Source organism: Arvicola amphibius, chromosome 2 (genome assembly GCF_903992535.2).
Source record: "Arvicola amphibius chromosome 2, mArvAmp1.2, whole genome shotgun sequence".
Taxonomy (NCBI): domain Eukaryota; kingdom Metazoa; phylum Chordata; class Mammalia; order Rodentia; family Cricetidae; genus Arvicola; species Arvicola amphibius.
Window position 1 is genome coordinate 178624628 of NC_052048.2, and position 26637 is coordinate 178651264.

At 51.0% G+C, this 26637-nt stretch overlaps 1 protein-coding gene across 1 annotated transcript in view; it reads right to left on the reverse strand.

The window, feature by feature from the left end:
• Positions 1 to 23622, reverse strand: part of Podxl (podocalyxin like) — a 42700-nt gene extending 19078 nt beyond the window's left edge. Inside the window, exon 1 of the mRNA XM_038320748.1 lies at positions 23293 to 23622. Within this exon, the coding sequence (XP_038176676.1) occupies positions 23293 to 23368 (76 nt within the window). The 5' untranslated portion in view covers positions 23369 to 23622. The remainder of the gene's footprint in view (positions 1 to 23292) is intronic.
• Between the last annotated feature and the right edge of the window lie 3015 nt (positions 23623 to 26637).

Consider the following 26637-nt stretch of genomic DNA (forward strand, 5'->3'; position numbering starts at 1 on the left):
GGACATGGGATCCCTGGAGCCAGGCTTTGTGAGCTGCCTGGGTTGGGAAGTATACTCAGGTCCCCTGACTCATCTCTCCAGCCCCTTCTTGTTTGCAATTTAAAGAGAAGAGGAAAAGATTGTGGGGGGGGGGGGGGGACAGATGACTGTATGTCATATGTAAGTGAACTAGGAATGGAAGGGAACTCCCCTAAGCTAATAAATGATGTCTCCAAATAAGTTTCTGGCCTGCAAAAACTGGGAGAGACCGGCTGGGTGCTTTGGGAAAAACAAAGCTGTCCCTTCTCACCAGGCTTACTGAGTGCCAAGCCCATGAAGGGGGAAGACATCTAAACATCAGTAAGAGGGCAGTCACATGCACACGCCTATAATCCCAACACTCAGAAGGCTGAGGCAGGGGACTACTGAGACTTCGAGGCCAGTGTGGGCACAGAGTGAGACCCTACCCCTCCAAAAGAATAAAAATAAAATTTAAGAAAAGAAAAAGAATTGCCAAAGATATATCAGCAGAAAATAAACACATAAGATGCTCAACATTCATCATGAGGCAAATCCAAATTAAATTTATGGTGGACCATTACATATCTACTAGGGTTGCTGAAAGCAAAGGTTAGAAGTGAACTCCATACACAGTAGAAATGTAAATTAGGTCAGCCCTTTGGAAAACAGGCTAGCCATTTATCTTGATTTTTATTTTCAGTACTGACGATTGAACCCAGGAACCTGTATATGTTAGGCAAGGGCTCCACCACTGAGCTATTTCCACAGACTTTTTCCCCTTTATTTTCCTACATTTTTATTATCTATTTGTGTGCATGAGTGTGCAGGTGCATTACACACCACATAGCACACGAGGAGATGAGAGGACAATCTCAGGATCTGACCTCTCCTTCTACACGCTGGTTCCAGGACTAAACTCAGTTTGTCAGGCTTGGCAGCAAGCACCTTGACCCACTAAGCCGCCACCTCGCTGGACCAGCTCTTATTTTTTTTAAATAGTCCAGGATGTCCTTAACCCTGTGACCCTCCTTTCTTCAGAGAGCTGGGATTGCAAGTGCACATCAACACACCAGCTAAAACTGCATACACGGATGTAAGTATGTGTTTATACTTATATACAGAAGCACACAAAAATTACATACATAAAAGTATGTTTATATACACGAGTATACATACACTTACATATATTATATATATATATATATATATATATATATAAATATTTATGTAGTTTTTTTAAATGAAAGACACCAGAAGGCTACACAGCGTTTGAGTTCACCTACAGGATACAAAGAAAAGGCTCAGCTAGAGGACTGGAAAACGGAAGGATGGGACAACTGGAGCACTGAGGTGACGGAAGGGAGCACAACCGAGCACCTCAAGGAAGTGCTTGATGCAAACTGTGGGAAATGAGCCAAGCGGGATGCTAATGACGTCTAGGAAAATAAAGCTAGCTACATTCCAACTACACCACACAGCCTCGCTGAGCCAGGGAGGCTTCTCTCTGCAGCAAGGTGAACCCGGCTCGTGTTTTCTGCGTTCTGTTCAATTACTTTACAGGTAAAATCGCTTTGAAATTCATTAACCCACACCCTTGTATGAAACAAAATTTTTCCACTTAAAAAAAGGGAAACACGCCGGGTGGTGGTGGCGCACACGCCTTTAATCCCAGCATTCGCGAGGCAGAGGCGGGCGGATCTCTGTGAGTTTGAGGCCAGATTGGTCTACAGAGAGAGTTCCAGGACAGGCTCCAAAGCTACAGAGAAACCCTGCCTCGAAAATCAAAAATAAAAATAGCAAACGCCAACCCCATAGCTCTCTACAGGGTTTAGTCAAAAACTGCTGGTCAAGCAAGGGCTACGACAAGGGAGGGAGGGTTGGAGTGAAGAGAGACTAAGCAGATCCTGGAGTCCGGAGGTGGCAGTATGAAGTCACACTTTTACATCTTAGTCTTCTATTTACTGTGTGACAAGCAGGGCCAGGGCATGCGTTTGGAGGCCAGAAGACAACATGGAGGGATCATTTCTCTCCTTCCACCATGTGGGTTCCAGAGAGCAAATTCAGTTTGTCAGACCTGGCAGCAGGCGCCTGCACCCTCTGAACCATCTTGCCAGATTATGAGCTCCAGTTTTAATAGATGTTTAATATATGTGTAGAGAGATGGGGTTCTCTGTCCCCTGGCAGCACCTAGAAGCTGGGACAAAGCAACAACACAGGTCAACCCTGGTCTAGACTGGGCCTAATGTCATCTCCAGGAACACGCAGCAGGGCTCCTCAGAAAACAGTCTGTGCTTGCACTGCCGACAGAGGGGCATGAAAGCTGAGCCCGGAGCATCCGGGAACGCCGGGAAGCAAGGGAGAGTGAAGAACAATAAAAACCACAGAGCAAGTCCAAAAGACGGAAACCAGCTAAATGAGGGACCCACCTGACTGTCCCCCCCCACAGCCAACCGTGGGCCACTTGAGAACAGCAATCACCATATCAGAACAAATATCCCAGCATGGGTTCTGATGAACAGGGGAATCCGAAGTAAATAAAGAACAAATCCTTTCAGGAGTCCAGTCACCCCCTCCAAAGTAAAGGAACCCAGTAAAGAGACACCATGTGCAGATACCACGCTTTGGATAATCTCCCCGAAGGCTTGTGTGGGATACTTGGCCCCCAGACAACATAGGTCACCAGGTGACCAGGGGTGTGCCCTGTTAGCCTCCTTCCTCTCCTCTTCTCTCTCCCTTCCCCTCCCCTCACCGACCAGTGCAGACACAGAGTCAAGTGACAATGGACCCCCTCTGAAGCCGCGAGCTAAAATAGAATAAACATTGTTCCTTGAAGTTGTTCTCCTTGAGTATTTTGTTTGTTACGACGGAAAACCACTAACACGAGCTATTTCACAATGGGAAAAAAAAGGCGCATGTAACCCATGCCCATCAGAAATGTCAGTAGTTAAGGAAATACAAAATAAAAGGAGGGTTTGCCATTTCACGCCCTCCAAGTCAGCAAAACTTGTAATGCCAGACAGCTGGTAGCAAGAATATGGAGTAAAGGACAGAAGACAGGCACAAAAGCAAATTTACACTGCCACCCAGAACCGCTGTCGCTACCCAGCGTACTGACCCAGGTACAAAGGATGTGGTGACGGTGTGGAACTCACAGAGATCCGCCTGCCTCTGCCTCCCGAGTGCTGGGATCAAAGGCGTGCGCCACCGCTGTCCAGCTTCTAAGGTTGTTTTCACATTGACTCCATATAGACAAGAAATAAATGTTTATCAACAGAGTTTGTAATAAAAAAGTTGTGATTGTAGTAACATACTGAATGTGATAGAACAGGAACATGAAGGGCCTATGTTTACATTTATAAGAATTCATTAAAAAAATTAAGCCAAGACTCCTTATTTGAAAGACGGGCACAATAGCAAGCACCCAACATCCGACCAGCATCATTAGGCAGCAACAGCAGAACTCGGGTTAAGGCTCACTCAGGCTATATGTCCTCAAGGCAAGCAAAAGGAACACTTACTTGATTATAAAGTTCAAAAGTTGCCAAAATGTATCCTTAGGGATAGAAGCAGAAAATAGTGCTTAGCTTTACAGAAGTCAATGCCGAATTTTGGGTAATTGTTACCGAGAGTAGGAAATAGACATGACTTAGGGCTGCTGAGCCATCAGGGTGAAGGAGGTAAGCCCAATGTGATATTCAGAGGCATAGCACAGCTGGGAGCCGCCTTCTACAGAGGGAGCCGGTGCACAGTGCACCCGGGGTAGATTCTGGGTGGAAGTGGGGAGAGTCAGTTCAGACAGGAGTTCTCTTTTTCACTGACCACTGGACTCCCTCTGTTGTTTCACTGGGTCTTTAAGATATAAAGAGAGAAGTCGGGCAGTGGTGGTGCACACCTTTAATCCCAGTACTTGGAAGGCAGAGGCAGGCAGATCTGAGTTTGAAGCCAGCCTGGTCTACAGAGTGAGTTCCAGGACAACCAGGGCTACAGAGAAACCCTGTCTTCAAAAACAAAAACCATAGAAACCTACTACAAGAGTGGTTCTCAAGCCCCAGCCAGCATCAACACTCCAGGAGGGTTTACAAAATGCCAGTGGGTACAGCAGCCACGAGAGAGATGGGAGCGTGACAAGCTGCCTGCTTCCTGGGTCCCCCACGGATTGATGGCGCAGGTCAGAGGACTACACTCTCAGAAATATTGTACTAGACAAACAAGATGTGATTGTTGGGTAGCATTTGGTGCCAAAGTAAAGCACGGTGCATCAGTGTAAGATGAATCCAGTCAGCCAAACTGTGCGCCCCTGCTCCAGAGGAGCTGGTTGCTTAGAAGTCAGATGGGAAAGCGTAAGGGTAGGATCGCCTGGAAAAGGGAGAAGAAAGAAGATACATGGGGCAGGGGCTATGATGGCAGCAGACTGGTGGGACCCGGGGTGGTTATAGAAAAAAATAGATGGCAGAGTTCAGTCTGTGGGTGACCTGGGTGCATCATCAGCTCTAGAGCCATGGGGGAGGGACATTGACAGATGGTTAAGAACACTGTTGCCCTTGCAATGGACCCGGGTTCAGTTCCCAGAACCCACAAGGTGGCTCACAACCATCTATAACTCCAGCTCTAACCTCCGGGGACAGCAGACGTGCAGATGGTGCACACACATGCGGGCGCATTAAATAAATCTGAAGGAAAAAAGAAACAGATTTCTGACCCCAGTGATGACGCAACACATGGAGCCTGGGTCTAGGTGACTTGAAGCATACGGAAGGAGCTAAGCGGGCTGTGTGCAAATGCTACACCATGCAATAAGTGACTCCATAGAGCAGGGGAAGGGGAGGGTCCCAGCAACAACCGCCTGCAGGTACCAAAAGATGACTCTGCAAATGAGCTGGAGGGAGAGCGATCTGTAGCTAGAACATCAGCATTCCAGCCGGTGCCGGTGTGGAAATGACTGAACGAAACATAGACAGGCCAGGCTGTTTCTCTCCTTATCCAAGAAGAACTGAGACAGAGGGGAGGGAACGGAGAAGAAAGCAGAGGTTGGCAGGTACCAGCTGGGAGGAAAGGCTCCATCACAGCCTGGGGTTGCTGCCCCAGAGGGATGGAGCAGGGAAGGCCCTTTCAGCCTCCTCCCCAGGGAGAGGTGGGTGCTGTTTAAACCTTCCATGAGGACTTGCTTCCTCCTGTTCCCGGCTGCTCCCAGACCTGGGACTGACTCCACTATTAATAGCAGAAAAGGAAACTGGAAAGAATGCCCCAGGAAGAGGGCGTGTGGAAGGCGGGCAGGAAGGCAGTGGGACTGGACTCCACCCGGACACTCGCTTGGCCTCTCCTTCCTCCTCAATTCCAATTCACCACTCCAATCTGTCACCTCTATAGGAGAAACGAAAGGGCCAGGGGACAGACCCAAGCTGGATCTGCTGCAGCCCTCCGGGGGTTTGTGGGACTGAAGGAGACTCACTGCCTCTGACCCTGGACCCAGGCACATCTATGAAGCGGGAAGATGGTTTCTAAGGTCCCTTAGACTGTAAGCCCCGTTTCTTGGCATGGTGTTGTGTAATGCTATGCAATACACAGGTTAAGTCAGCTTTTCGTGGATTTCAGAGCCACCTGCTCAGCACGGCCACCACTCTGGGCCTCTCTGGACATTTCAGTAGGGCTTAAAGGGCTGCCTGCTTCGTGCTCAAGTGACACACTCCATGAGCAAATGGGGACAGCATATGTTCTGTAACTCCCAAAGTCTTTGCTACAAACACTCCACTCTGCCGGGGTAAGCCCAAAGGCAATCAGAGATTATACTGTCAATTAATTAAAGCATAGCTGTATCACAATAAAACTTTATTAACAACTCCAGACAGCAAAGCAGTTGTTGGCAGACTTTCGTCGTGATATTTCTCCTGGGTCTGGGGACTGAAACTTGTGCATTCATTCAGCTACAAATCCTGTTCTGTGATTTCCCTAGAGCCCCACAGGGCCACTTGTATGTCTGCTATTTGAAGCAAAGCCAACGCTTCCCAATACAAACAGAAAATACACACAGCTCCCGAGAAAACAACCAACCTGCCACCTACTCAAAGAAAAGTCAAAATTAATTTACAAACCTAAGTAAGGTTCTACATCCCAGCAACAGACCTCATTGGTGACTGATGTTATAATATGACCTTACAGGATTCCTCCCCTATAAACGACTGTCCCCAACACCACTCCCCACTGCTTAGACGGGAGGGACTAAGGCCATTCCCTGCAGCTCTGCCACCTGCATAGTACTGTCCCAACAGACACCCAGTGTATTCCAGGGCAGGTGTCAACAGGAGACTATACCCTGGCTCTCAAGGGGACATCAGTGCCAGCTGGCAGCAGGGATGGGAACAGTCAGTCAGCCAGCACCCTCCAAGTCACTGCACCTAACTAGTCTTCTGTTTCCCCTCCCTTCCCACCAGAATAGGTGACTGGAACCTGGTGTTGTGGGTCCCAGGGCAGCCTCACCATAGCCTCTTCCTCGTTTTAAAATTGACCCACTCATAGGAAGACTGAGTGGGTCAAGTCAGTAGGAGGAGAAGGGTTCCATAAATAGGCCAAAGAGTCAGAAGACACCCCCATTCCCACTGTTAGGAGTCCCACATAAGCCCCAAGCTGAACAACGGCAGCATATATGCTCAGAACCTAAGACAGATGGATGATCTGCTTCAGTCTCTGCGATCCCCTGGGAGCCCTGCTTAGCTGATTCTGTGGCCCATTTTCTTGCAATGTTCTTGAACCCTATGGCTCCTCCGATCCTTCCTCCCCCTCTTCTGACCCCAAGCACTGCCTAATATTGGGGAGGCCTGTTCTTTTCTGGAGGGAAATGGAAGAGCAGTGGAGGGAGGGGAGCAGTGGAGGGAGGGGAGCAGTGGAGGGAGGGGAGGCAATGCTCAGGCTGTATTGGATGAGAGAAGAATTTCAAACACTTAAGTCCACACATACAAACTGTCGCACCGAGGTCCCTGGCTTCCTGGTTTTCTGTGTCACATTAACTGGCAAGCAAGACCTCTTCTCTTCTAGAAAATGTCACCTGAACCACAGTCATCCAGATCCAGCTGTGGTAGGAAGAGCGCTGTCCTTATGTCTGCAGCGCCTTTCCCAGGACTCTGGTTTTCTTGAACCCACCAAGAGCAGCAGGCTCCCTCCAGCACGCTAGCTAGCATCCCACTACAGGCAGAGTCTGCCGACTTAGCCTATTTTCTGCCCAAGCCAAATTCCTATTTCTCCAATGTTTACGAGAATTCCAACCAAGACATTTGGGTGACCGTAACAGGGATCTGATCCCAGTGGACAATTTGGGCATGAGAGGCTTGACCAAAGAGTGATCCATTTGGCCTGGCTGTCTTACAATGGGCCAGTACAACACTTAGCTGCCTCTAAGAAACCTCTCTCTCTAGGTCTGCTGCTCTCCGCAGAGACAATACAGTGCGTACCACTGTCTAATGATAACACTGGGTGACTGGGATAGATGACAAAGTTCATACCTTGGTATGGCCACCCTTGCACACGCGCAGACACACACACACCACACACACACACACACACACACACACGAGGCGAAATTAAAAGGACACATCCCATCTCACAAAGCAGACTGTGAAACTGGACATCTTATTTAATAAACCTGCCCTGTACTCCCACTTTCCGTTTCCCAAAGCAGGAGGTGCTGATGATTGGACCCAGGTCTTCACACATTCTAGGCGAGTACTTTCTAACCAAACTACATCTCCAGCCCCATTCCGCCTTTTTGAATTCACCACCACCACACCACCACCACACACGTCACGGCATCTCATGATTTATGGCTGCCGGTTGTTGATTCTCATTGCTGTGTTCTGTGTAAGGACATGCTCCCCTCCCTCTACCGGTAAAGGGCCTGACAGAAATTAAGATAGTCTAAAGAGAGATGTGTCTCTCAATCCATTAGACTGTTCAAACAATGGACCCCAAAGAAATGAGAATTTCCCCAGTAAGCTCACGCTGGGAGAAGAACAAGGTACCAGCCAGAGGGCAACTTGTCTCCCGAAGAGATTTTTCTTAGTCCAACAACTTACTAGACCGCCTTGCAGGATGGGACTGAATGAAGCCCAACGATGAGTTAGGGGTGGGCAGAACCACACCTTGGCCAATACTTCTTAGATGTGCACATCTCTGGTCCTTCACTTCAGAACCCCAAAGACAGACTTGGTAGTGTGCCCTATCTCTTTGCCCCTCTTCCCAATGTGGCCACTTTTAACTGGCTCATTAAGGACCGGTGACGGGACCTGGCTTGGGGCACAGGTTGTCACAGCCCCCCCCCAAGCTTGATAACAATCCTAGTGCTGATGGATTATTTCAGGCCTTTGTGAAGAGCAGTGCCACGCGCACTGCGGGCAATGAACATCTGTGAACATCTGTGTGGACTTGGGGCATCTGGTGACAGGATGGCAGGCCCACTGCTGGACCGCAGCCTCAGGCATTCTCACCCAGACAGAGTCAGGTCTCTCTATGTGGCCGGCCACCCCACTTAGCCCTGCCTCACACTCTCCGGCTGTCACTCCATGCTGGAGACAGAGGAGGAGCTCTCTCTCTGGAGCCAGCAGCCTGCTCTAAGGTGAACTTTGAGGCTGAGCAACCCTCAGTGTCCACAGAAGGCACCGAGGGGTAAGGAACCTCGCTATCTAGGCTCATCAGCCCAGTGACCCCTCCCATCCCTTCTCATAAAACTCAAGGGGCTCAGCGTGGGCGTTAACCCACCCCACCTGGTGCTTCTCAGAGCCTCTCCAGGGAGGCCGAGGCCCAGACCTCACCCCGGCTCTACCCTTGAGGACTCAACAAGAACCTTAGAAACAGTCTGTGACTCAGAGGAAAGTACGGGGAGAGCCTGGAATACCATCCTCTGTCCAGCTCTGCCGCGCTGCTACCTGTGAGCCTGCCCAAAGCCGCTCTCTCTGGCTCGTCCCCCTGCAGAAGGTGCCCAGCTGCTTATGCCTCTACTGGAAGTTTCAGCTAAGGATGCCAGCCTGCCCAGCCACCCAGAGAAGGGGGCTGGGCTCCTCCTGAGCGGGACTGGGCCATCGGCCTCCTACAGCAGCACCTTCCCAGGGCCTCCTAATCCTCTGGCCTGCTGCTGCTGGCCATGTGAATCCTGGTCAGTTGGTCTGGGCAGGTTGCCCGGGAGCAGCCTGCCCGCTGCCAGTGGTGGGAAGGGACAGAGGTAACGCCCAGCTGCCTTGCCCTCACCCCAACTCACCTGCCAACACAAGTAGCAGGGCAAAGCCACAACAGAAGACAGCACCTGGAAAAGCAAGATGAAGGAGCCCTTCACCCCGTCATGAGCCCAGATGCAATGGCCACCTCAGAGAAAGCAAGGGAGGCCTGAGATCTGTGTGGGCAGGGGCCTCTCAGAGTCTGGTTTTCCTGAGTATAAGAGATAATTATCTATCCACCTTGGGACAGAATGAATATTTAAAAAGTATATAAGTATATACCTTGAAGAAAACATTAAAAGACTCTTCAAATCCAGAGACTGAAGGCAGGAGGAACCAAACAGGAACCTAGGCTCCCACACCCTAGTGTGGACTGGGCATTGTGAAGGGACCAGACTGGGCAATGGTAAAATATTGATATACCTGTGACTGCTAAGGCATGAAGACAGAGGGGTGGATATGCTCTCTCTCTCTCTCTCTCTCTCTCTCTCTCTCTCTCTCTCTGTCTGTCTGTCTCTCTCTCTCTCTCTCTCTCTCTCTCTCTCTCACACACACACACACACACACACACACAGAGTGTAATTTTCTATGCACCAACCTATTATAAAGCCTACCTCTTGCCAGGCGGTGGTGGCACACGCCTTTAATCCCAGCACTTGGGAGACAGAGGCAGGCGGATCTCTGAGAGTTTCAGGGACAGCCTGGTCTAAGAGCTAGTTCCAGGACAGACAGGGCTATACAGGGAAACCTGTGCCCTGGGGGAAAAAACGAAAAAAAAAGCCTTCCTCTTAAATTTTACTGCCGACGTTTACTAAGGCCTGTGCAGACTGACCAGACACAGAGTCTTCCCGTGCCAGTCAGACACTTGCTTTATTATTTTGTTTCCCTTGTTTATGAGGAGATGCAGACTACAGAATTGGGTGGCTAGGTGAAGAAACTGGACCGGAACTCTAGTGGAGCCGAAAGGGTACACTCTCCTCCAGCCACACTCCACGGTGGACTGGCGTGTGGGGGCACTGTGGTATCGGTACATCCCCTCCTCCCAGCAGAGCCTCGTACTCCACCTTGGGCATGCTCACACTTCCAGAGTCAAAGTGCATGCGTGTTTGGCGCTCTGCGCGTCCCTTCACAGTTGAGCTCGAAAACAACCTCAGTGAATATTTTCCTGAGGCGGCGTGCTATCATTATTCCCACACCAGCTCCCCCTCCCGTGAACATAGCCAGATGTGTACAGTTTTGCAGTAGCTTCTGGAAGCCTCTGCCAGGGACCAGCCTCCACTCTTGGCCCGACACAAATAAAGGCATGAAGCCAGAGGGAAGTCCTGCATCCCCAGCTGCGGGACAGTCACCTCTGGGAACCAGATTGAATGTTCTGTCTGTGAAAAGAGGCTTGTGAATTTCCCAGGGAATGACCGCCTTCCACCAGGTGGAAGCCAGAGGTCGTGACCACAGTGACCACAAGGGTAGCTTTCCAGATTTCCCAGCTTTGTGTGCTCAGTGTTGCTAAAGTCCCTCTTCAGGAAAGACACCCATGAGCTTCTGGCTACAAAATAATCCTCACTGTGAAACCTTTCCCACCCCTGTGCTGGGGGTGGGGGACCACTTGCTAAGGCTTGGTTTCTTCAGCACCTCAACTGTCGGCTCCCAAAGCAAAACCTAAGAAAGTCAACATTCCAGGGCCTAACGCCCCGATTGGACCTCGGGGGAGAAAGCGTGACCACCCTGCAGAGGGCACAATATCTGGACTTCTTTGGAGTTGGGTGGGAATGAGGGAGCCAAGTCGGTGGCTATAACTAAGCCACTTAGGGCTGGCTCCTTTCAAAGCCGAGTCCTAACTTATTGGTATGTCATCTGATATAGGAAGCTCACTTTCACAGGTTCAGCCTAGGAGGTGAGCCAAGAATTCAGGCTGCCAGACAGCAATGCTCACTGCCCTAAGAGTAATCGAGGTTTAATGATATCATGCAGAGGACATGACCACAGTAAACACACGCATGCACGTACACACACGCACACATGCACACAAACATGCACACACATGCACACACAGACGTGCACAAACACACAACATACACACGCAGACTTTGCCTTTCCCGAGAAGTGGGAGTTGCATTGAATGTTCCTTCTGAAGCTTCCCAGTCATGGAAAGGGCCAGGCTGGCTTAGATCACATGAGCTGCTTTTGAAGTTTGCCTTGGAGTTCAACAGTGGTGTTGTGGGAAGGTGCCATCCCGTTCCAGAATCCCAGGGACACTCTACCACCCTCACCTCAGTCTCTGCTCTTCCGCATCTTCAGTTTTGCTTCCCTGCAGGTAGTTACAGAGCCTAGATATCCATCCAGGCTAAGCTTATTCCACAAGCTCATGTCTTTAGCGAGGACCATAAGGCCAAAGCAAAATCAAGGGCTATGGCTGGGCAAGTTCCTACCATCCTCCCATCTTGAGTTCCCATTTGGGAAGTGGAGATAGTTCCACGGCAAGATTCCTTCATTCCATAGGGACCAACAGCCCAAGCACATCTACTGGTGTGGGAGCTCCTTCTGTCTATGTGTTGCTTTTATTGGTTAATGAATAAAGAAACCACTTTGGACCTATATAGCAAGGCAGATCTTAGGTAGGCAGGAAAAGCAAGGCTGAATGCTGGGAGGAAGAAGGGCGGAGTCGGAGAGACACGATGGAGCCCCAAAGACAGACGCTGGGCATTTTACCTTGTAAGCCACAGCCTCATGGCGATACACAGATTAATAGAGATGGGTTAAAATAACATGTAAGAGTTAGCCAATAAGCAGCTAGAGCTAATGGGCCAAGCCATGTTTTAATTAATATAGTTTCTGTGTAGGTATTTTGGTTCCGGGCAGCCGGGACGAACAAGCGACCCTTCCCCCAGTAGTCTACAGCTTGTCTCGACATGCCTTTGAGCCTTGTCCCTGCTAGGTCAGGATGGCATGTCCAGAGTAACCCAGGCGGAGGAACTGCTACCCATCCTTCCGAGGACAGGCAGTAAGCCACTGAGCAGGCTGGTGCCAAGCCCACAATGCTCCCTAGTCAATGACTATGAGAGTAGACTTCGCAATAAAATTCAGGAAATGGAGTTCTGAACACAGCCCTGTGACAGACACTTGCCGTTCATCCTTCATCCACATCAGGAATGTACAAACCCTGGGTCCTCTCCCTAGCATTATCTTTCCTCGGCATCTCAGGTGTGTTTGAGTTAGGGAACCCTGGGTGCCACTTGATTCCATTCCAACAAGTAAGAGATGGCAACAGATGGCCAGAGCCACTTTTCTTTGGCATCTAGAAATCCGGAGGTCCAATGCAGCTACTTATCCTTGACTATGGAACATGACTAGCCTTGGACCACTAGCCCTAGATCCTGCCACTTCTAGCTACTGGACAGATAGTGAAAGGGATCCATCTGACCAGAGAGAGGCTCCCATGACACTATGGGAAGGCTCTCATGTCCACCCTACACTGTGCTCCAGAAGTTGGTGGCATCCCAGACTGTCCTGAGCAGGCCACTGGCCTGAAGACACCTCCCCTGCAGGCATCCACAGGACCTCGGTGCATCAACACAGGATGCTCTTGGGGTGCATCCACAAATATATCCAAATCGTCAGATGAGTCCAAGTGAACTGAAAAGACCCCCCCCCTCAAGCTGCTCAACCCATTCCTTGTTTGCAGATGAGAAAACTGAGGCCAGCAGGAGCCTCCAGGCTGCACGTCCAGGTGGAACAGGCTCTTCCACTACCAGTCTTCTCCTTCTCCCTGCTCTGCAGTTCAATCCTGAGCTCGGACAGGACGACCTGCCTACCATGCCAACCCCTTCCCTCTCGCCGCTACAGCCGCACAACACACACGAACGGCCATAGCTGGAGATACACAGGGCCTAGGGATGGCTGTGGCTCGCACACATCTGCGATTTTCCTAAGGTGTCCTGGAGTCTATTATCGTGGATGTTCTGTGAGTATATAGAGCCGAACTCCCAGGTTCTCCCAGGGCCTGAGGGTAAAGTCAGGGAACTTCCCTGCCTAGATGTGTACTGCCATCCCAGGAAGGCCAAGGGAAGGAGTCACAGCACAGGCTCTGCAGGGCCTTAGCCCCCTGAAGCACAAAAAAAGCATTATAAGCCAGGCCCCGGGCGGTGGCCCAGGTGGTGGTGGCACACTCCTTTAATCCCAGTGCTCAGGAGGGCAGAGACAGGCGGATCTCTGTGAGTTCGAGGTCAGCCTGGTCCACAGAGGGAATTCCAGGACAGGCTCCAAAGCTACACTGAAATTGTTTCAAAAAAACCAAAATGGGGTGTTGGGGGAAGCATTGTAAGACCAGAGCCAGGCTGGCCTTATCATGAGAAAAGTGTGTGTGGTGTCCCGAGTTGGACTGTGACCTAATAGTGTAGGCAAGGAAGACAGCAGGGGACACTGCACTTGGGCTGGAGTGCAGCCTGCTTAGTGGGCTCAACCTGCCTGAGCAAGGGTACCCCTCGTTCATTGTCTCACGTAGGAGGGGGGTTTCAGGGACAGCTGCCACCAGGAAAGCAAATGCCAGTCAGCCGTTCCCTGTGGCTGTTTGGTGTAGCCTGAGGCGTGCTGGCTAGAGCTACTATAGGGCCGTGAAGCCAACAGCCCATCCTCCAGATGTCTCCTCCCCTCCAGACACCTGGGACCGGAGGTGGTGCAGGAATTGGGGTGGGAGGCAACGGATGGGAACTGGAGCCAGGAGCAACCAGAAAACTGTTTGCCAGCAAAAAAACTCGAATGATCAGACATTAGGAACAATTTTGTTTGGTTTGTTTGTTTTAATGACAAGGCCGCATGCAGATTAGGCTACCCTCAAACTTTATGCAGTCAAGGATGACTTTGAACTTTTGTTTTTTAACAATTTATCTTATTTTATTTACACTGATGTTTTGCCTGCATGTGTCTGTGTGAGAGGGTGTCAGGTCCCCTGGAGCTGGAGTTACAGACAGTTGTGAGCTACCATGTGGGTGCTGGGAATTGAACCTGGGTCCTTTGGAAGAGCAGCCAGTGGTCTTCACCACTGAGCCATCTCTCCAGCCCCTGACTCTGAACTTCTGGTCCTCCTGTCTCCACTCCCCCGGTGCTGGGATTACAGGTTATGCCCCTCATGCCCAGGGCCCTCATACCTGTTGGGCTTAAATGGTGAAAATCAAGCATAGGGCTATGTTCTCTGCCAGCAGTCCACCAGCTGAGCTGCGGTCCACCAGCTGAGCTGAGGTCCACCAGCTGAGCTGCACGTCCAGTCTCTAATCCCTACTTTTTAAAATAGCACTTCCCACCTCTAGGAAGCAAGCCTGGCTAGCACCCAGGGAACACTCCCAGCCTTCTCAACTTGTTCCCAGGCACCTGGTTCAAGCACCTTCACAAACCACGACCTCCCACATGACTTCCTAGAAACCCTCTTGAAAAGAAGGTCTCTGGGGTTTCGTTTTCATTTTTCCCGAGTCTTGCTCAGCCACACGTAGCTCAGTACTTGGTGTTTTCACTGATGCTTTGCAGTGTGGTCCAGGTCTTTACAGTAAATGTCCCACATCCCAAGTCAGTCTGTCAGTGTGGGTAAGTGGGGACACTGCCTATCCCACAATGTCTTGAGGGATCCTGAGTACGTCACAAAATGTTAGTACATCTTCTCATCCTTCTACTCCACCCCCGTGTGCGTGCGTGTGTGTGTGTGTGTGTGTGTGTGTGTGTGTGTGTGCACATGTACATGTGCATTGAGACAGGGCCTCACTGTATCCTTAACTAGCCAGCATGGAACTTATTATGTCAACCAGGCTGCTCTCAAATTCATAGAGATCCTGCTTGCCTTTGCCTCCCAAACGTTGAGATTAAAGGCATGCTGTGACCAGCAATAGACATTTTCTCTTAAAAAGAGGAGAAACAGATTTTCTGTTCAATGCTACAGTGTAAGAGGATGCTTGGCTACAGTCAGGCCAGTAGGAACAGAAACATGAGAGACTGGATTTAGAGCCAGTCATGGTGGCGCACATTTTTAGTCCTGGCACTCAGAGGCAAAGGCAGGTGGATCTCTGAGTTCGAGGTCAGCCTGGTCTATAGAGCAAGTTCCAGGACAGCCAGGGCTACAAATAGAAACCCTGTCTCACATCCCCCCAACCCACCCATCCAAAAATGAGGGATTGTATTTGGTCCTGCGCCTCAATGAAGGGAAACGATAAGCGGCAATTCCCCAACGTTTCCATCAGGGTTTCCCTTGTGTTCGTAGAACAAGTACTGAACTCATTCACCAAGCATTTGATGAGAGCCTATTAAAATCTTGAGGGGCCACTAGCGTTCTTTACAAACAGTTTGGCATGCAGCTTGCTCTATGCGGTGTGAAAGTACAAAGACAGCCCCATATAATGCTAGCCCTGGCTTCCCATTTGCGTAAACTGAGGCATAGATCTGTGAGTACTTCATACCGTCTTCCTCCCACTTCTCTGCTTTTTAAGGAAATATTCCTACCCCCCACCCCATCGCCAAGAGGAGGCTGCAACCTCTCCATCCTCTATTCACCCCAGGAGGAAAATATGGAACTGAGGCCAAAAAGCCTCATGTGTGGCTCACAGGTGGCATCGCTGGGCAAGGGAGCTGGAGCCTGGGTAGCAGGGGAGGATACCAGGAAGTGTTTAGCGGAAGTGAGACAGGGCTGCAGCAGGGATGGCCCAAGAAACTACCAGCCAATCATATGAACATTTATCCTGGTAGAAGATGGGCCGTGAGAGAACAGCCCACACTGAATAGTGTGAAAGACACAACCTTGTGTGTTCCCAGGATCAGCACACCTATGGCTTCAGAAAAACCTGTATTGACCAAAAAAAAAGTGAGGAGAGCACCCTCAAAGCCTGGTTGGGAGGGCACATTTCAGGGTGTGTGTGTGTGTGTGTGTGTGTGTGTGTGTACTCGTATCCTCATGCATGCAGAGATATCCTTATCTTATTCCAAGGCCAGTGTGAGAACCCAGTTCACCCTGTACTTGCCCTGGCTGCAGCTCATGGGACATTTCAGGGCAACTGGCTCAGTGGCCTAGCCTAGGGCAGAGGAGCCTGGGTGGGGGAAGCTGACTTCTTCACTTCAAAATGAACTTCTCCCTCAATACCCAACACCTAGTCTCCAAACCTCAGCAGAGTATGCTAAGGGTTAGGTCAGAGGCAAAGTTTAAGGCCATGGAGGAACTAATTCTCTTTCCCCTCTGCACAGTGGGACCTGGTGCAGCTGGAAAAGTAGGGTTGACAAAGGCCACTCGTAGCCTGAGGCATCCACAGCCACCGCAGCGGGATTTGCCAGGCACCTACTGTGGTTTCCATCTCTCGTTCTTTATAAGGTAACTACTATTTTTGGTCAAATGAAAGTTACTATTTCCGAAGAAAAAGTACTTTTTCCTGCTTGCCTTGCTGCTAGGTACCAGCATGCAAATAAGTTCAGCTCAGCAAAATGTACTCAAAAATCCAAAGGAAAAAAAAAGAGTTGTGTAGTTCTGGAGGAGATACCCTCAAAAAGGAGGAACTACAGTGGCTTTCTTATTCCTTCCTTTTTTCCTGATGGGTTTCCACCCTGCAGTTATCACCAACCATGAGGCTAGATGCTCAGAACTGCCATTGCAGTACCCTGAACTTCCTTCCCCCGTGTGAGCATTAGCACTTGTCTTGGATGCTGTCTTGTTTAATCTTTTGTTGTAACAGATTCTAACAGCAGCCCTAATGCTCCACTGAAGGGTTCCTAGAGTGAGGACCACACAGGAGACCCGAGGCTGCTGCGTTCCCTGCGGCGTCTCCCTGTCCCTGCTCATGCCCACTTGTCCATTCTCCCAGCCTCATGCCAGCTCCTCCCTCCACCCCTCAGGACTCAGGTCAGGAGTGGAGAGTACAGAGCTGACCATAAGACTTTAGACTCCAAATCCGCTCTGCCCCTGGATCACTCAGTATTTATTGAACATCTACTATGGGAAAGGGACTGTTCTAGATGCTGGGTCAGCAGCACTAACAGAAGTCCCTGCCCTTGTGAAATACCGCCTAGCAGGAGACACAGAAATGAATGTGTGGGTGCAACAGGAGAATAAGAAAATGGGGGTGGGGAGGTGAGGGGATTCTGTCCCAGAAAGTCCTCTCTCAAGCAGATGACACCCAGGCTGGGGCGCAGGTCAGCTGGGAGAGTGCTTGTCTAGCATGCATTGAAGCCTCGTATTCAATCCCGGGAACTGTGTGAGACGGTCATAATGAAATCGAAGTAATAAGACAGTCAAGCCATCCTCAGCTTCACGGAAAGTTCTAGGACAGCCAGAGTTCTGTGAAACTGTCTAAAAAATAAAAATAAAAACATTCATGCAGAAGCTTTGACCTGGGAAGTGAGGAGCCCGGGAATGACTGAGGAAAGACTTGGTCAGGTGATCGGCTGGAAGTTCTTGTGCCTGTACCTCAGTTTCCCTTCTCTGGAATGGACAGAATTCAAGGCTACCCAGTGGCAACCTTGTGCTAGCCCACTCTGTGATACTAGTGGGAATGCACTTAAAGGGCGGCATGGGAGTCGGATTAGGAGTCTGAGCCGCCTTGTAGCTCAGGCTAAACTCTGTAGGTTAGAACTCCATGGCGGAGGCCTCAGGCTTCCCTGGGGCCTTAAGACTCACAGAATGCCTGGGCTGTGCCACAGCACTGTCTTGTCTGCCCTGACCGGGGTCAGGGTTGCGAGGTTCATACTCAGACAGTCATGGGCCCCTGGCTGGCCCTAATCCTGGGGGGACTGTTTCTTGTGTGGGGGGCTCCTGCACCCCAACCTGGGGATGAATGCAAGCCTCACTCAGTCACTCCTCAGAATTCTCTTCCTTTGGGTTGAGGCTCGCAGCTTTCCGGCTATGACAATTGGCGGACGGGGTGCCACCCTGCACCCTGGCCCTAGGGAAGTGTGAGGTGGCTGACCCGAGGGGGATGAGGGCACAGAGGAAGAGAGGGCAGTGGTGACATGTGCTGAGAGCGTAGGGATTGAAGAAGGAAAGGAAGGACTGGTGGCCCAGAGGCTTGCACAGTCACTGTACTGGTGGTCTCTGTGTCTCAGAGACAATGACATAACAGCTTGGAATTCGGGGAGACGAGGGTTAGAAAGTTAGAGATGAGCCCGGCTCAGCACTCGAGAGACAGAGGCAGGAGGATCTCTGTGATTTCGAGGCCAGCCTGGTCTACAGAGCGAGTAGTCCCAGGACAGCCAGATCTATACAGAGAAACTCTCGTCTCAAAAAACAAACAAAACAAAAACGACAAAGTTAGATGAGGCCACTCTTTCCATGAGCATTTCTTTGACTGGGTGCTGTGGGTGCCTCTGGAGGTCTCAGGCCAGTTAGAGACAGGGACACACAGTCACAACTCGAGTGGCCAGCATTGTGACTGGACTTGAGGAGTTCTTGGAGAATCTGTCTGGCCTTGATTTGCCAGGTAACACCAAGCTTCAGTTCACCTTAATGGCAATCAGGAAGGGAAAGATCTGGTTAAATAATCTGCATTGGTCAACCTTCACTAAACTCCTCCAGTTCCCAGAGAAGTGGTACCAGGAAGGCTCGAGTTCAGGTCCTGGTTATCTACAGCAGCACACCTGGGTCTTTTCAAGCCCGCGGGAGCACCCAGAAACTCAGGCAAGTGTCCCCACCTCCTTGGTCTGTGCGGCTCATCTGGAAACTAAGTAGGTTTCAATAGGTGAGTTCCAGGTTGCTCTCAGCTCTTGGGTTCTGTTTCAGAATGGTTACACAGGCGCAGTATAGAAATTACCTTCGGGTAACCATATTGCATTCTTTTCGTCTTTGACTTTGCGACAGGGTCTCCTGTAGCCCAGGCTACTTACTCGTCTCCTTCCACTTCTCGAGTACTGGGGCTACAGGACTGTGCGCATGCACGCTCACTTTCTCCGGGACTGGGGATCGAACTCGGGGCTCTGTGTATTCTAGGCAAGCACTCTACCATGTGAGCTACATCCTCAGTTTCTCGATTCCACTTTGAACAGCCAGTGGGCTGCTGCTTACAGGAATCTTACCTTAATTAAGCATTACTGCAAATGAGAAGCGCCTTACAATGTTTTGGTTTTTGAGCTAGGGTCTCCGGATCTCAGGCTGACCTGCAATTCCCTATGAAGCCAATGACTTCCAACTTCTGATTCCCCTGTGTCAGTCTCCCACGTGCATAAACTTTTGCCACTATGCTGGGTTTTCTCAATGCTAGAAATTGAACTGAGAGCACCATGCATCCTAGGCAGTCTACCAACCATGCTACAACCCCATCCCAAAACATATCTTTTGAGTTGATTTTCTTTAAGTCGTTAAAGCTGTTTTTTATTGATGTTTTCTTTGTTGTTGTTGTTGTTGTTGTTGTTTGTTTTGTTTTGAGACACCGTCCCACGTATTCCTGCCTGGCATGGCACTCAGAGAGCCCCTCACTTCTGAATGCTGGGACTGAAGGCCACCACCACCACACCCAGATTTGAAGGCTTTTCTTGAAGACCTACTTAGGCTTCTGTGGCCCTGTGAGTCACGATCCTAAATCTGACACTTCCCTGGATCCTTCACAGCCTCACAAGTGGATGAGACACATGACCGAAAGACTTGTCCCGCAATGTTCCTGGGAACAGACTGTGACAGGAAACCCTACCAACTGAGGTCCTTGCCCTGCCTCAGACACTGGGAGCCCAAGGAAGGACAGAATCCAGAGCTGAAAGTGCTCTTGGCCCTAGGTTTGCTGGGTGCCTGGGCCAGCGGTGAGTAGGAGCAACTTCATCCTATCTCCAGCTGTGCAGAGAGAGCAGCTTCCAGGCCGGCTGGAAGAGTTGCCAGCACACAACAGGGAAAGGAATCCACTGGCTAGACAACCATACCCAGGACTCAAGTTGGCCAGGATATCCCCTTCAGGTCAACAGCCAGGGGCACCTGTTCAGCACAAAACACAGGGCTGGCCCAGGATGGAGACAAAAGCTACAAGGTTCCTGTTCTTCAAGGGCTCTCTGCGTGTGGAGAGGCACAGCAAGCTGCAAGAGCTAAGCTGGGCTCCAGGAGCTCAGGAGATAACCTATTCAACAGCCTTCTCCCCAGGGGGTCACACCCACGACCCCTCCCCCTCAGCTTCCAGAGGTAGTCTTTCCGGCAGCCCCAGAAGAGAGGCAGACTACCAGGCTCTCTCTAGCTACATTTATACATCTAGAGTGACCTCCTGAGGTCTCTTAAACTGCTCGTCAGTCCCTCCCTGGGTGGCCATGCCCCACCTGAAGCCTACAGTGATGGACGCTGTCAGCCTCACCTCAGATAAGCAGCTCCTTGTGTCCAGCTAACTCTGCAGACGCCTGCGCCTGCCTCAGAGTGAATCCCGTCTGTTAAGTGCCTGCTAGAAAAACCCTGCCCCCACCCCACCTCCGGATCCCTTCCTTTAGCCAGCGGCTGTTTCCCTTCCCTATAGCATTCCTGCTGCTTACAGACCCCTACCTCAAACTCCCTAGTTTGGCTCCCATCCCCCCCCCCCCCCACCACACACAACCTGCATTTCCCCAACACCTAACAATTCAGGCCAGCTTAGTCGCCCCAGGAGGAGATTCCCCCTTCCCGTGCAAACCCTTTTTATTTTAGAATCTCCATAAGAAAACCTTCCAGGAGCTTCTCCCCCAGACCACGCTGTGCTCCCTAAGCCAACCTCCCCCAGCCTCTAGGAAGCAGCTAAGCATTGAATGCCACTCACCAACAGCAGCGGACCCCTGCCGTTCAGGCTGTCTCAGGCTCCTTGCGCAATTGGTAAATCGGGTACAATGCCAGACCTGTGGCCCTTACTGTTCCTCAGATGAGAACAACCCACGAAGCAGGTTTGTGGTCACTTTCAGTAAGACACTGGGACTTGGGACGTACACCTCCTCGTCCACAGGGACACAAGTGTGGGTCCCAGTCTGTGAGTTCCCACCACACCACATACACACTGCCTTTCTCCTGCCCAGGATTTATCTGTCCATCAAATGACCGACAGAGAGACAGTACTAAATCAATCTCTCTTTTCATCAGCCAAGCAACACAGAGGCCTGGATAGCTCACAACAGTGGAGAGAGAGAGGTTCCCTTCTGCTCTCTCTTTCTACTTTACAGAGAGGAGTTTAAAGGTCTGACTCTCCCCTGTGGCCAAGAAAAAGCACGGAAAGGATCCCGGGATAAAGGTTGTTTACCTCGGGGGTGTGCTCAAGCTAACAGCTTAGGAGGTAAGCTTGAGACCTGCCAGAGACCTTTGCACCATAAGTGTGTTCGCATCTCTCACAGAATTCCAGCAACTCAGGTGGGATGGGGGTATTGCTGGTGGTGGCCGGCTGCTAAGGATCTAAAGGTCTAGAGGAAGATGCAAACCCGCCACTACCACTCTGTCATTCCTCCCTGATACCATACGCTGTCAAAGAACTTCGCTGTAGTAACACATATTGTAAAAATGACATTTGGTGGTTTGGGTACCCGGGGCTCAGTGATGCTAAGAGAATTGCTGCTTGGAATAAGAACTAGTTTCCGGACACTTCTATTTGCGGAGCGATGTCTGACTATGAACCATCCCCATTCATAGAGTCTGGAGAGGGCTTCACAGCGGACGTGGTTTCTAAGCAGTTCTCAAGCGCCATACACGAACCCCAGCCTTGATGTCCAGGGCCCCAGTAGTCCACTGATGGTTCCAGAGCATGTCTCCTTAGGACAGGACAGCAAGGTCTCTCCCATAGCCTGTATCTTCCCCCAAGAAAGACTGGCTTGGCATTTGTAAGATAAGGATCACTAGACAAACTAACCCATCTGGCTTTTGAATGGGGCTGAGGAATTCTTCCTCCAAAAGACTGCGTTTGAAGATCCGCCATGAAGTCTGGCTGCCCCAAGAGCCACCACACTCCACAGACTTGTCTTTCCTAAGGAGTCTTTAAACTGTAGACTGTGGCCCTCAGAGCTCTTCCCATCTTCCTCATTTGGCACCCCTTTTCCTCCAGTGGGAGCGCCCTTCCCTTTGAGGCCAGGCTGCTGGAGTCCTAGGCCACCTATAGGAGCAGTAGCCTTCTCCACCACGATGAGGACTGCATCGCAATCTCATTGTTCTCCTGGAGAATCCAGTTCCCCAACAAGAGTGCCCGCATCAGGACAGGAATTCCCTGCCCCGGCTCTCACCACACTACTTCTGGCCCTGGGAAGCCCCCCTCCCCACTCCCTGCAGCTACCTGATATGGAAGGGTAGGCTACACAGTTCAAGAAACGTGCCTCTCCCCTGGGCTGAGTATCTCAGCTGCTGGCAGGGACTTTGGGACACCTGCTCTAGTTATGTTTGCAGACACTGCCTGACCTCTCAAACAGAAAGTAACATTCCACCTCCAGAAAAAACGTAGTGGGACTGTCTCCAAGGTGCGTCTGATGGGAGACGAGCGCCTAAGGTAATATTAAGAAGAAAGCCCAAAACCTTTTACGTGAAAGAAGTTTCTGTTAGCACAAAGGAGTGGGAGGGGCTCACCATCCTGGTCATGCTCTGAGAAGGGGATCCGGTCCTTTGGCAACATGAAGGCAAGGTCCCCATTGAGCCAGTCTGGGACCATAGAAGGTGTATTTATTCCACCTGCCCCAACACGGACTTAAAAAGCGCGTGGAACCAGAAGCACACTGCACGCGTGGGTTCTGCTCCAGGAATTCCTTCATGTACTTTTCAGTCTGTCTTTTTGCTTAGTTTCAACGACCCCGCAATACGGTCCGTGGTCGCCCCCATCACAAATAAGAGTAATAGCACTCTAGTGGTCCTGAGGAATCTGGAACCTCCCAACGCCCAAAGTTTCCCCCTTTCTCCCGCAAACCCACCAAAACTGACCCCTTCACAGCCTCATGCACTCCAGCTCACTCTACACGAGTGGAAACTAGTGGCAAATCCACTATATGGCCCCGCACCTGCGGCATTCTCCAATTTGAAGGGGCGTGGATGATACCAAGGTCTGGACTCCGAGTGCGGCCACGCGGGAGAGGCTGCCAGCGGTCCGACCACGCGGTGCAGCCGCCTTCCCAGCAGTCCCGCCTGACTTAAGGTGGAGGGAAACGACCAAGGGGTGCAGCGGAGCCGCGGCTGTCCACTCACCATCATCCTGGGAGAGCGACGGCGGCGGCAGCAGCAACAGCAGCAGCAGCGCGGGGAGCGCCACAGTAGGGCCCATGGTTGTCCTCGCCCCGGGACTCGGAGCAGGTGGCTGCGGCGCTGGCGCGGGGTCGCTCGTCTGCGCGGCTGGAGCGTCGGCACCGCTCGGGGAGGCCTGGCGACGGCCGCGAACTCCGGAGTCGCGTTCCGGCGGTCCCTCCTGCCTGCCGCAGATCTGGGCTGGGGCGCGGAGCCAAGATCGAGGAGCGAAGGTGGCTGCGGTCCGGGCGGTGTCTGCGCGGCTGCGGCCCAGCGCGCGCGCTGCTGCGACGACTCCCGCCCCGTCCCGTCCGCGCAGGCCTCCGCCCCCTCCCCCAGGAGCTCGCCCACAGCGCCGGCGGGGTCGGGCGGGGCGGCTGCTGGGCGGGCGCTGGGCCGCGAACAATAAGCAGAGGAGGAAACTCCGCCCTGGAGCGCGGCGGGCGGGGGAGCAGGGGCTGGCGGCCCCAGCCAGTGCGTGTGTGAGTGTGCGTGTGTGCGTGTACACGCGCGCGCGTCAGTGTGTTTCCCTGTAGATCTGTGCTTGTGATGTGTACGCTTGCCTGTGCGCGCGCCAGGGACCCCGCCAGTTAATCCTGGCCGCTGATGTCCTACGTACAGCTTTTGCAGGGGTTCAGCCAGGATCCTCCATAATGCTGCGTCTCTTGCACGCAGGAACAGATCCCCAGCCTGGGAGCTCCACTAAGAACCGACCCCTCCGTGACCGCGGACCCCAGCACTTTCTGCGCCTCAACCCGAGGAGCAAGCCACCTAATTAGCAGGTGCCTGGATTTCGTGCCATCCCTTAGCAAGTCTATGCTACGGGTTGAGCACCATGCCATCTGGACCGATTTTTTTTTTTTTTTTTTTTTTTTTTTTTTTTTTTTTTGCTTAACGTCTCCCACGGGCGTTTCTCCGAGGACAAATGGATGTGACTCTTTTACAGCAAAATTTTCGACGATGAATTTGTGCTGGTCTGTTCTAAGTGCTTTGCACGTATTAATTCTCTAGCTCTTCATAGCAGCCACTAGCTCTTCATAGCAAAGTCTCGTTTTGCAGACAGGAAATTAGAGTTTAAAAAAAAGGTTAAGTAAGTTGTTTAAGATCCCTTAGGTGGTAAATGGCAGACTTGCCCGTGAGACTAATCTGGAAAAATACTTTGCACACTGCCTGTAATACCATAATTGCTCCATAAAGAATTAATCTTGCTGAATAAAAAACAACAATGGAAATTTAAGGGCCTCAGCGTCAAACCAAACTTGGGCTGAAAACCTAGTTGTGCTAAATTACTTTGTGTGCCTGGGTTCTTTTCATCCGAAGAAAAAGACTAATAACACCTCCAACAGCTACTGAGAAACTAACGTGAGGAAAGCACTTAGCCTAGGGCTGGAACCTTCGACAGTCTCAATGAAAGTAGCAGCCTTCGCGGGTGAGAAAGGCGTAGATTTGGGGTGGGGACTGGGGCTGGGGAATCTCATAAACCCGAGTTTACCCCGTGAAAGGACAAAGAAGCTCGCATCCTATTCACCCAACCTTGGGGGCCTTTGCGGGTTGCAGACGCTGGAGTTCTCTGCCGAGGAGGCACCTCAGCCGCGCACGGATACAGAGCTGGAGGGGGAGGGGCTGCTAACACCGAAGGGAGATGGCGAAAATTTGTCACACATGACTCCTGGGTTTCTAAACCGGAGCGTTTCTGCCAGATGGGCCTAAGTGGAGATTGTTCCCGGATCCCAAGGACCGTGGACTCGGTGAACCCCTCAATGGTCTGCGCACTGGCTCACTTTAGGAAGCACCTGAGCAGCTGAGCTGGGCTGAGGTATCCTTGCCGCCCACCTTAGGCCTGACAAGGGCTGACCCGATGTTTTCACTAGGAGGTTTCTGCATGATCGTTTTGGCGCTGTTTTCCACGTCGCGTTTGGGAAAGACAGAGGGCGTTCCCTGAAATATGCTGGGATGTGTGTGTATCTTTGATGTTTTTTAAGCGCTGTTCTCCCGACATTAGTGCCAAAAAAAAAGGCTTGTTCTCAAACCAAGCAATACTTTTTCAAAACTGGGGTTGAAATTTTTATTTTGTATGCAATCTAGTTAAGCCATGCTCCTGCATTCAGTGAATCAACTTCTATACAAACTCAAAAATAATCACATTAACTTTCTGGATAGAGTTTGGGACATTTTATATCAGCCTGACTTCGAATTGGCGCCCTCCACCCCCCCCCCATCAAATCAAACAGGTAAAATGACATCAGATACCTAGGCTTAGGAAGTAGGGCACTCTGTATCTGAAAACTACCAAGTTAGAACTGTGGTTTCCTATCCCCAGTGTCTGGCAGCACCCCCAATATGTGTACCATGGAACTTCCAGAAGGAAGCCAACAAAGTGAAGAGATCACAGGGTGAGCAGAGCTGCTCTCAGCTAGACTGAAACCCTGGCCCATTCTGCACAGTTGGCTTGCTGGCCTGGAACACAAGTTTGTAGCTGAAACGCAATGCCCTGTGTAGATGTGCTGGTTACCTGTGTTTCTGGAATTCAGTGCACTTTGGCTACTACTACCCGTGTGTGTGTGTGTGTGTGTGTGTGTGTGTGTGTGTGTGTGTGTATCCAAACCCATGGCCTGTGCATGCCAAGCAAGCCGTCTACCATTGAGCTATGCCCAAGCCCATCCTTTAGCAGACTTTAAGCCTCTTAAAAGGGGTCCTCGATGTCTACTCTTCACTTCCTCGGAGCAGCCAGAGCAGCACAACAGCAGAACAGATGTTCTATAGAGATACAGGTGCAAATCTACAGATGCAATCATACATGCCAGCTTGGAACTGTAACACAGAAACCTTATGGCGTAAGGTTTAAATTTGTGCTCTTGTTGCCCCTGCAGTCTGTCGGGCGCAATTTGACGACACAGTCGACCGCATCCCTGAGTGTACATCTGGTTCATCCTCTTGATCCTCATTCTGACACATTCTGATTCATATTCACAACATCTAGGGAGGTAGGGCAGACCCTGTCCCATTTCACTCCCTGTAACGATCTAATGCACTCACTTACCACCTCAAGGCCCCTGTACCTACATAAGGGAGCAGGGATGTTCTTACAATGAACTTTATAACCCTGGGCCAGAACAGTGCTCCCCATCTATCCTGAAATCCAGGACCTGGAAGACAGTGCCTTGCCCAAAGAAAATGCACAAAGGTAAGCAGATGACTTCTAAAGAAAAAAAAAGCTGCGCTTTAGTTTTGACTGCTGAGTTGTGTAATTCTCTGGATTTCCACTGGGGCTTGAATTAAGTGCCTCCCTCCAAAGTCATGCTCTGTGTG